The sequence below is a fragment of the Sebastes umbrosus genome, chromosome 5, assembly GCF_015220745.1.
Source record: "Sebastes umbrosus isolate fSebUmb1 chromosome 5, fSebUmb1.pri, whole genome shotgun sequence".
NCBI classification, from domain to species: domain Eukaryota; kingdom Metazoa; phylum Chordata; class Actinopteri; order Perciformes; family Sebastidae; genus Sebastes; species Sebastes umbrosus.
In genome coordinates, this window is record NC_051273.1 from 137366 (window position 1) to 148920 (window position 11555).

The 11555-nt window shown below is 44.4% G+C and overlaps 1 protein-coding gene across 1 annotated transcript; it reads left to right on the forward strand.

Moving 5' to 3' along the window:
* Window positions 1-2575: 2575 nt before the first annotated feature.
* LOC119488917 (growth arrest and DNA damage-inducible protein GADD45 beta-like) lies at window positions 2576-4292 on the forward strand. The gene is made up of 4 exons (XM_037770939.1): window positions 2576-2866; window positions 3015-3134; window positions 3246-3498; window positions 3611-4292. Exons 1-4 carry the CDS (start codon window positions 2823-2825, stop codon window positions 3722-3724), a joined length of 531 nt encoding a protein of 176 aa, XP_037626867.1. The 5' UTR covers window positions 2576-2822; the 3' UTR covers window positions 3725-4292.
* The last annotated feature ends 7263 nt before the right edge of the window (window positions 4293-11555 follow it).

Genomic DNA, 11555 nt, shown 5'->3' on the forward strand with positions numbered 1-11555 from the left:
TATATGCTATAAAAGTCCCTTAATCTTTAATTGCATGCCTTTACTACGTAAACTCTGATTGAATGCCTTTTTTAAAACCGATTTACCCCCTTAAACTTGAGTTTTATCTTAAAGTGCAGAAGGTGTTGTGCAGAAGAAGAGGTGCTAAAGATGTATTAGTTGTTTTAATATCAGTGTAAAACTCTCAATAAACCATTAGACTGAAAAACAACATCACTGCCCTGAAATGTTCAGTATTACAGTCAAAATTAAGAGTTTTTTTTTAAGGTGGAAAACAAGACAATTTTCAAGGAAAAAACAAATCATATAAAGAGTATTTTACAATGTTAAAAATGTATTTTAAATAAGTGAAATAATCACCAATAAAAGTATTAAACCTCTCCTGTAAGATGCGGATCGGGGCAGCAGGTGGCAGCAGAGGATCACAGACTAATATTCATCTTAGGAAGAGAAAGATTTATTATTATTATGACTCAGGTTCATCATCTCAGATATTATTATTATTATTAAATCTGAACTGAACTGATTAAAGTTAATTTTATCATTTAACAGATAATGAACGAGGCAGACTGGACTGAAGACGGAGGATCATCATAATCCTGGAAACCCCCTCAGAGACCACCAGAGACCCTCAAAGTCTCCCAGAAGAACTCAAAAAAAACCTTAAACTATTTTCAAAACTAATTCACTCCAGTTTCTTCATCATGTAAAAAACTTTAAGTCAAAAGTTGAGGCCTGAATCCCAAAATGTACTTCTGAAAACTGCAATTTTATACTTTAAATGTCCCTTAAACTCCATCATCATATTAATATTAATATCTAAGACAGATGTGTGGCGTTACAGATGTTCAGGTGTAAAAGAACGGAAATGTTTTACCTTAAAAACCCCTTAAACTTAAGTTTAAACTTAAGTTTAAACTCGGTATTAAGATAAAAGACGCATGAAATCAGTAATTTAGTGAAGTAAAGTGAATCCTGAATGTCTCCCTCACTCTTCAGTCTCATAACTAACGATGAATCGTTAATTAATTAATTGATTAATTAATCAGACTAATATTTAGTAGAAGATAAGGAAGATTTAAGAGATGATGAAAATATGATTTATGCACATTTAACTTCTCTGTTTCTGTCAGTAAATCAAACATGAATAAACACAGACTGAGGTGTGCAGCCTGCAGGTGAGTTTCAGGATTACTTTCACTTTAAAAACCCCTTAAGGATCCACTAGAGTCCGTCTGAACCCCCCAGAGGAGCTCCAGGACCCGGTCAGAACCCTGAAGCTCTGACATCTCTTACTGAAAACCCCCTTAAAGGACCCAAAACCCCCATAAAGGACCCTGAAACCTTCTCTGGTTTCCCCCCCCTCTCTGCCGGTGCCCCAGTTCGGTCTAACCGGTTTCACTGAGCTTGTTCCAACATGTCCAACATGTCCTGCTGGTTTCACTGCTGCAGTGTCCCCGCAAGGCCTCTGGGGGGCGTCTGAGACCTGGTTCTAGTCTGCAGATCAGTCCAGCATCATGTTCTGCTGCATTTACTCAACTATGCATCCAATAATATGAAGTTTAAATATGTTTTATTGTGATTGTTGTATAACGGATGTTTGTTCTGCGGCTGCAGCCGGTAAACAGCTCCGGTCCTCATGGTACCGGATCCTCATGGTCCCGGGTCTTCATGGTCCCGGGTCATCATGGTCCTGTGACCCGGTTTATATTCAGCCCGGATAGGACGCCTCCAGAAGCAGCAGAAGCAGCAGGAGCTGCTGCAGAGCTGCAGAGCTGCAGAGATGAAGCTTCCAGAACAAAGTGTCTGCAGAAACTCTCTAAACTGAGTCTGAGAAATAAAAGAGAAATGTCGTTTCCACCTTTTATTTGTAACCTTTAACCTCTCAGCTGAATGACCTCTGACACAACGCACCGACCGGGCTCTGCTCTGACACGGGGCCTCCACCTGCACCATCCATCCATCCTCCATCAGCCTCCATCCAGCCTCCATCCATCCATCCATCCAGCCATCCATCCTCCATCAGCCTCCATCCATCCATCCTCCATCCATCATCCATCCATCCAGCCTCCATCCATCCATCCATCCAGCCATCCATCCTCCATCAGCCTCCATCCAGCCTCCATCCATCATCCATCCATCCAGCCTCCATCTATCCTCCATCCATCCTCCCTGCTTCTCTTGTGCAACAACCAGACCAGTTTAATAAGTGATGATCTGCTGTGAGGCTGTGAGGCTGTGTCTGAGTGGTGGCTGTTTGGTGATTCCGGTGAATTCCGCAGCTCCCCCCCCCCCATGCAACGTTCTGGAAATTCCTCCACTCAAAGAGAAACAACTCCCAGTAAACAGACCGGGAGAATGTGAAGAGAGGAAGAGGAGGAGAGGAGAAGAGGAAGAGGAGGGAGAGAGCGGGGGATTCTCCGAAACCACCCACGTGGGTTCACCAGCGTCTGCATCGCGCTCAGCCAATAGCTGCAGAGGACGGAGGATCTATTGACAGCAGCGGACCAATCAGGAGCCGAGCTGCCTGACGCGGCCCCGCCCACTCAGCTGAGAGCCCATAAATACTGACTGAGACGCTCTCAGAGATACAGAGCTGCAGAAACACAGCACGGATCATCACGGACTACTGGACTATCCTCTTTACCTCTTTACTCTGCATTTAACGGACTCTGAAGGATCTTTTGGACTGATCTGGATCTGGATTACTTGTTTGGACTTTCTTTATTCCGGGTCTTTATTCAGCCTCCCTCTGCAGAGCCACTCTGGATCCTGTTTCTGTTTCTGTTCTGGACTTTGTGGATTATTGTTCTGACTTCAACATGACTCTGGAGGAGCTCATCGGATCCAACAGCACCGACATCAAGTAAGTACATGCTCGACTCGTGATGGCTGCCTGCCGTGCGTAATTACGCACAGAGTCAGACCAGCTCTAGACCTCATTATAGTCCTGGTTTATGATCAGATAGTGTGTGTACTGTGTCCCGGTTCTAACCTGGTCTTGTGTCCTGCAGGATGGAGACGGTGAGTCCGGCTCTGGATGCTCTGGAGGCTCTGGAGGAGCTGCTGGTCTCAGCGCAGCGGCAAGACCACCTCACTGTGGGGGTCTACGAGTCCGCCAAACTCATGAATGTGTAAGTTGATCCTCCACAACCTGACTGCATCACAACTCAGATCATATTATTATTATATATATATATTATGATACTGAGTTCAGTCATTAACCCCCTCCTCCCCCCGTGCAGAGACCCGGACAGCGTGGTTCTGTGCGTGCTCGCCACCGATGAGGAGGATGAAGATGACATCGCGCTGCAGATCCACTTCACGCTGCTTCAGGCGTTCTGCTGCGACAACGACATCAACATCCTGCGGGTTTCCGGTCTGAGCCAGCTGGCTCTGCTGCTGGAGGACGACTCCAAGGACAGCAACGGGAACAGCACCGGAACCGGCACCGGTACCGGGACTGAGCCCCGGGACCTGCACTGCATCCTGGTTACTGTAAGTCCAGTCTAGTGGTTCTGATGTTTGAGAAAGCATTAAATGAGCCCAGATGATGAGAGGGTTGTGTAGCCAGATGTGTAACGGTGTGTCTCTGGTTGTGTTGTTGCAGAACCCCCCGGTCCAGCCGCTGCAGTCCCAGGCCCTGCAGGACATCAGCAGCTTCTGCGAGGAGAGCCGCTGCAGGAACCAGTGGGTCCCCTGTCTGGACATGCAGGACCGCTGATCCAGAACCGGGCCGAGCCCAACCGAGCCAGACCGCTGCAGAGCGGTGAGAAGAGAACGAGTGCAAACGGTCCAAACAGCCGCGTCCTTCTGCTGAAGGAGATAGAAGAGAGGGACCGAACCGGGCCGAACCGGGCCGAACCGGGCCTGCCTAATCCGGTGATTATCTGGGGGGCGTGAGATGCCGGTATCGGTACCGGACGGGGCTCTGAAGGCCGGACCGGCCTCCTGTCGGAGGAGGACTGTGCAGGTGGACTCAGGTCCTGGACCTGCAGAGACAGAGAGGGGGGGCGGTGTTTCTGATATTTGATGAACTGTCACGTGACTGAGTGACTCCAGCTGGAGGTCACGTGATCCGATGACTGAATGAACTGAAGAGCTGCACGTGAAGCTCGACGTGGACTAACTTACCTGAGCTGCAGGTTATGAACTGTGACGTCATGTTGTTGTTTTATCATTACTTCCTGTTGTTAGTGATGTCGCAGAGTCACACACTGAGCTCATTGTTATTTAAAGGAACACATTGATATATGTTTATTTAACCTGTACAATAAATGATTGAAGGAGAACTTATTGATTTCTGTGTGGTTCATCATCTGGAGGTGGGTGTGTGCTGTGCATGTATGCGTGTGTGTGTGAGTCATCATCACGGTGATGATGACTCAGGGGAGGGAATCACAACATTTAATAAGAAATAAGATGAAAATAGAAATGCAGAAGGTTCAATTCAATATCTCAGAAGACTGAAGGAAATACACTATATACTATATATACTTATACTACATATACTTATACTTATACTATATACATATATATATATATATAATTGCGTTGTAATTTCATTGAAATGCACTAAAACGGAGCGTTTCAGACAGAGGATGAATCCAGGTATATTCAGACAGACAGGATGAGGAAACTAAAGTGTCGTTAGAACATCACAGCATGTCAACATGTTCTAGTAGAAACACTAAATACCAGTATGAACCTGAAGATGAGCTGATATGGGACCTTTAAGTAGGTCGGAAATGATCCAGAGTTGATCTTCTAGACTCAAATGTCCCGGCGGTGTAACCTCCATCCTACCACGCTGCAGAAGGAACAATGATAGTAGCTCTGATGAGTGATACAGAGGTGGACGGTGAGGCAAACCTGTAAATAGATCAGCATCAAAATACACATACCCAAAGTAAATAATGCAGAATAAAACATTATAATCTAGTTATTGCTGCTCAGTGCAGCTGGTAAAGGGTTAATTATGTCTACAGTACATATTAAGATGCTCCAGATACCGGCTGCAGGCTGCTGGCTGCTGGCTGCAGGAGGAAGATGGACGGTTACATGAGGAGGAGGAGTGTGTTGGTGGAGATCTTCACACCACCTCGGTTTCCATGGTGCCGTCTGCAGTGTGTGTGTGTGTGTGTGTGTGTGTGTGTGTGATGAAGGCAGCAGTGTTACTGTGTTAATCTTGTGATGGAGCTATAGGCTAGCAGTTCCCCCTGCTTCCAGTCTTTGTGCTAAGCTAGGCTAACCCGATACTGAGGCTGTTCCTTTAACATATTATGTATGTGTAGCTACAGTAGCTTCTAGGTCCTGAGAGGTAGCATCTAATTCTAATGAGCTTTAACCTGACACAGATCTGAGTCCTGAACAGAGAGGTCGGCCCTGCAGCTGACCAGCCTCACTCTGTTTACTGTGAAACTGTCCTCATGGAAACACCTCAGTGTCATTGTAATGCTCTGCAGAGACCTGACAGACCTGCTTGCTGCCTGATTTGCATGTTTTATACGGAGACTTGATACTGAATTTGTCCCAGAGGACATAAAACCTCTCAACAATAGATGTCCTCAGATGTCAAACTGTTGTGGTAAGTCATTTACTAATCAGGGAATCCTGCAGCAGACTGGATGTCCTGAACTCATCCTTTTGTTGCTCTCTGCTCTTACAGGCAGTGAACCTACCACACCCACCACACACCCTGCACACGCACGCACACACGCACACACACACACACACACACACACACACCCTGCACATGCACACACACACACGCACACACGCACACACACACACACACACACACACACACACACACACACACACACACACACACACACACACACACTGCACATGCACACACACACACACACACACACACACACACCCTGCACATGCACGCACACACACACACACACACACACGCTCCAGGTGAGTTTCACCTTTCTTTTCTGCACCAACACTGTCTGTGTTTATGACCTGCCAGTAGAAGAGAACACGCTGAGCTCTGAGGACCTGCTCTGACCTGCAGACGTCACTTTGACTCTTCTCCACTTCGCTGCATCTTTCTTCCACGTTTCAGATGCAGAAGCACATTTTACATCAGATTTATTAATATTATATTCATGCAGTGTTTTTCTATCATGTTAAACCTCCACACTATAAAACTTGGAGTCAGTTAGAAGTGACTCATTCTGAAGGATTCAGCTTCATCAACACTGAGCTGCAGATAGTCAGATAGTGTTCACATGCAGTAACACCTCCATCTCCCACTCCACCACCTCCTCCTCCTCCTCCTCCACCTCCACCACCTCCTCCATCTCCACCTCCACCTCCACCTCAACCTCCTCCTCCACCTCCACCTCCACCTCCACCTCCACCTCCACCTCCATCTCCCACTCCACCTCCTCCATCCCCTCATGTTACTGATGTTATTGGTGTTATTGGTGTTACTGATGTTACTGATGTTATTGATGTTATTGGTGTTATTGGTGTTATTGGTGTTATTGGTGTTATTGACGTTATTGGTGTTATTGGTGTTATTGATGTTATTGGTGTTATTGGTGTTATTGATGTTATTGGTGTTATTGGTGTTATTGATGTTATTGGTGTTATTGGTGTTATTGGTGTTATTGATGTTATTGTTGTTATTGGTGTTCCTGGCTCCCTCTGAGTGTTCTTCATGTTACTGATGTTATTGGTGTTATTGATGTTATTGGTGTTATTGGTGTTATTGATGTTATTGGTGTTATTGGTGTTATTGGTGTTATTGGTGTTATTGATGTTATTGTTGTTATTGGTGTTCCTGGCTCCCTCTGAGTGTTCCTCATGTTACTAGTGTTACTGATGTTACTGATGTTATTGGCGTTATTGGTGTTATTGATGTTATTGGTGTTATTGATGTTATTGGTGTTCCTGGCTCCCTCTGAGTGTTCCTCATGTTACTGGTGTTACTGATGTTACTGATGTTACTGATGTTATTGATGTTATTGGTGTTATTGATGTTATTGGTGTTATTGATGTTATTGGTGTTCCTGGCTCCCTCTGAGTGTTCCTCATGTTACTGGTGTTACTGATGTTACTGATGTTATTGATGTTATTGATGTTATTGGTGTTATTGATGTTATTGGTGTTCCTGGCTCCCTCTGAGTGTTTCTCATGTTACTGGTGTTACTGATGTTACTGATGTTATTGATGTTATTGGTGTTATTGGTGTTATTGGTGTTATTGGTGTTATTGATGTTATTGTTGTTATTGGTGTTCCTGGCTCCCTTTGAGTGTTCCTCATGTTATTGATGTTATTGGTTTTACTGGTGTTACTGGTGTTATTGATGTTATTGATGTTATTGGTGTTCCTGGCTCCCTCTGAGTGTTCCTCATGTTATTGGTGTTATTGGTGTTATTGGTGTTATTGGTGTTCCTGGCTCCCTCTGAGTGTTCTTGGTGTTTCTGACCTTTGAAGGTTACTTTCTGCTGCGTGGTGTTTTCCTTTGAAGGATTCGGGGGTTAAACGTCTCTATAAAGACGAGCAGAGAACACGGAGTTCTTCCAGCTGTGTGTTTGTGTGAAACCTGCTGAGCTGTAAACTGAAGCTCTGCAGCCAGCTCTCTACAAACAGCCTCCGTGATGTCACATCCTGATGTCACATCCTGTTGTAACGGGGACTCCGCCGCTGCGCTGACGCCAGTGGCGTGTTTGTTCTGGCAGCCGTCCCGTCCCCGCGGGGGGGCCACAGATATATACAGTCCTGAACTAACAGCAGTAATCTGCTGATGGAGGGAGAATGTCACAGTAAACTCTGACTGTCAGTGAACACAACGTCTGAGTACTAACTTCTGCTACTGTCATGGAGACTTTGTGACGGAGCTTCTTTCACACATTCAATCCGTCACAGTTCCTCTCTTCACACGTCCTCATGATATCTGTGAAGTTTCACTTTAGAGAGTCAAGGTGAGATGAGGTCATCAGCCTCTGAATGTGTGTTTCCACTCTCATTCTGACTGCAGCTCCACATGTCCTGCATTAGAAGTGACACCGGTTTGATGTGAACGGTACGAAACATGCTGTACCACGGTCCACCACGGTCTACACCCGGAGGATGTGTCTCTTGTTTATGAACGCTGTTAGCATCGGGGCTATTTGCCGCTCCATTAGAGCTAGTTATACACGGTTGTCGTGGTGACGTAAACAACAACAACAGTTGCAGTGAAGCCTGAAGTCAAACAGCTCATGCCCCCCCGACGGCACACTGAACTACAGGAGGTGATCTGACATCAGCGGTGCAGACGAGATGCAGAAACGTGGACGTCACATGACTTCAATGTGAGAGACATGCTGGCTATGATCTGATGGAAGGAATGTACCAACACACACACACACACACACACACACACACACACACACACACATACACACATAATGGTTTAATGTATGCACAGAAAACAGGGAGTGTAAAGACCTGAAACCAGTTCAGTCCTGCAGCTGTCTGATGAAGTACTTTTACTGCACAACTCCGCTTCACTTCTGATACTTTGCTGTGATAGTGATCAAACCGTTTGGGACAGAATCACTCCTTTATAAACACTGTCTAAATAATCTGCTTACAGTAATAAAGTAGTCCACCTACAGGGTTCATTTGGACATTTCTTGTAACAGAATAATCACAATTCTGGCCAAACGAGTGTTTCCAGTTTAGTTGTCAGGCATGTCGTTTGCGTGATGTCATTAATAGACTACTATTGTGTCTGATAATGTGGCTGGAATGTCTAATATCCTGGTTTATATTTGGAATTAGACTGTAATAATAATGATTTATGGATGAGTTATAGAAATGATCTCCTTTGCATTATGGCTATATGTATTATTGAACCTGCTCTGTGCCCTAGGTTATAAACCAGCCCAGTACTTTTTACCTTTGCTACCACGGACATACAGTTTATGTGTTTTTGCACATAATGATCTTTTGATCCAGATAACAGCAGCTGGAAACTGCCCGATAAATCACTTTTTGGCAAATGATCACTTTTTGGCAGGAAACCGGCAGCTAATGCTGACCGGTGCCGGACTCCCTCCATGCTGCTGAGAGAACGAGGAGTCCCGGCAAAGCGGCGCCGTTCTGCATGCACGCTCGCCGCTGCAGAGAACGCCCAATGACGGCAACGCCTCGCCATCACTAGAAGAGGTTTCCTCTGGTACTGAGACTGAGACCGACCCGCCAGCCGGATAACAAAAGAATAACTAGCTAACTGATAGACAGTTGGGGCAAAAAGATGGTTTAGAGTTGAGATTTAGAGACCTCCACAGAATGAGACTGTCTGGTGTCCATATGGAGGTTATTCCAGAGGAAAGGGACAGACAGGAGGGTTTGAGTTTAGATTTAGAGACCTCCACAGAATGAGACTGTCTGGTGTCCATAGGGAGGTTATTCCAGAGGAAAGGGACAGACAGGAGGGTTTAGAGTTTAGATTTAAAGACTATATATTATTATATATTATTAAGAAGTTATATTATAGATCTGTGATGTGATGAAGTGATATTATAGATCTATGATGTGATGAAGTGGTATTATAGATCTGTGATGTGATGAAGTGATATTATAGATCTGTGATGTGATGAAGTGATATTATAGATCTATGATGTGATGAAGTGGTATTATATTTCTATGATGTGATGAAGTGATATTATAGATCTATGATGTGATGAAGTGGTATTATAGATCTGTGATGTGATGAAGTGATATTATATTTCTATGATGTGATGAAGTGATATTATAGATCTATGATGTGATGAAGTGATATTATAGATCTGTGATGTGATGAAGAGATATTATAGATCTGTGATGTGATGAAGAGATATTATAGATCTGTGATGTGATGGATAGATATTATAGATCTGTGATGTGATGAAGTGATATTATAGATCTGTGATGTGATGAAGTGATATTATAGATCTGTGATGTGATGGATAGATATTATAGATCTGTGATGTGATGAAGTGATATTATAGATCTGTGATGTGATGGATAGATATTATAGATCTGTGATGTGATGAAGTGATATTATAGATCTGTGATGTGATGAAGTGATGCTGATGACCCTCTGTGTGTTTTTTCAGCACTTGAAGTGGATCACAGTGATTTCAGGAATAGCATCTATATTTTTAGAGGCCTCAGCAGCTCAGTGTGTCACAGCAGCAGTTATTTCTGTTTCATCGTCCACGTACAGCGTGGAGGCTCCCCACTCTCATCCTCCCTGCGTCACGTCGCCATGGAAACAGATGGAGCCCGTCGATTGGACCGCTCTGGGCCCAGCGAGCAGGTGGTGAGCCCGGAGCCATGATGGTCTTTTGTGTTTGATAACGAGCAGAGGCCCAGTCGACGCGCCACGTCGACGCGCCACGTCGACGTGCCGCGTAGGGAGATCCTGCCGCCACGTCACTGACCATATAAAGGCCGGTCCAGGATCAGAGACGGTGAGTCACAGAGGAGGAGGAGGGAGGAGAGTACAGTCAGAGACAGAACAAACCCAATGAAGGATTCAGCAGTGAGAGGTAGAGATCGCTGCAGCACCACAGAAAGAGGACAAATCAGCAGATTATCAGATTTCTGACGCTGAGTTCAGGTTATTGAAGGCAACACTGACACTCTTTGGATTTATTAAAGGATGAACATTATTAAAGGATGAACATTATTAAAGGATGAACATTATTAAAGGATGAACATTATTGAGGGATGAACATTATTAAGGGATGAACATTATTAAGGGATGAACATTAGTAGCCGGCACAGTCCCACTAATCAAAAAGAGAGGGTTTAATTTTGATTTAAATTGTTTGGATTTTTCATATTTTATATATCAAGTTTGTTGTTCAATAGTATTTTAAATGGAATAGCTCTTTAAAGGCAGAATAACTCTCTGAACACGTTAGTTAACGCTGGCTAGCAACTATTGCTGTCTTGTTTTTTTAACAACGGCCGAAGAAAATCCTACAGTGTGTTCCAATCCGCGTTCTTCCGTACTAACACTTACCGACACTTAGACTTTTCTGTATACTTGTTGGTATAAGCCAAGTACACTTGGTCTTTTCTGTATACTTGTTGGTATAAGCCAAGTACACTTGGTCTTTTCTGTATACTTGTTGGTATAAGCCAAGTACACTTGGTCTTTTCTGTATACTTGTTGGTATAAGCTAAGTACACTTAGACTTTCCTGTATACTTGTCGGTATAAGCCAAGTACACCTACTGTGTGTTTCAATCCGCGTACTTCCGTACTTCTACTCGCTTTTTTGAGTGCATAAGTGCGTTCACACTGAGAAGTACGGTAAAATGCAGTGCACTCGAAGTACCCGTATGTTGTTCTCAAAGCGGTCAGATGGTTGAGTGTGGAACGCTGGACACTTTTCACACTCAATTGTCGCCATCTTGGCTACGTAGCGGAAGGGGCGGGACCACGACCACTATTCAAACATGTGGCAGATGATGCAGGACTAACATGCTAACACGCTAAACTAAGATGGTCAACATTAAAACCTGCTAAACATCATCATGTTAGCATTTAG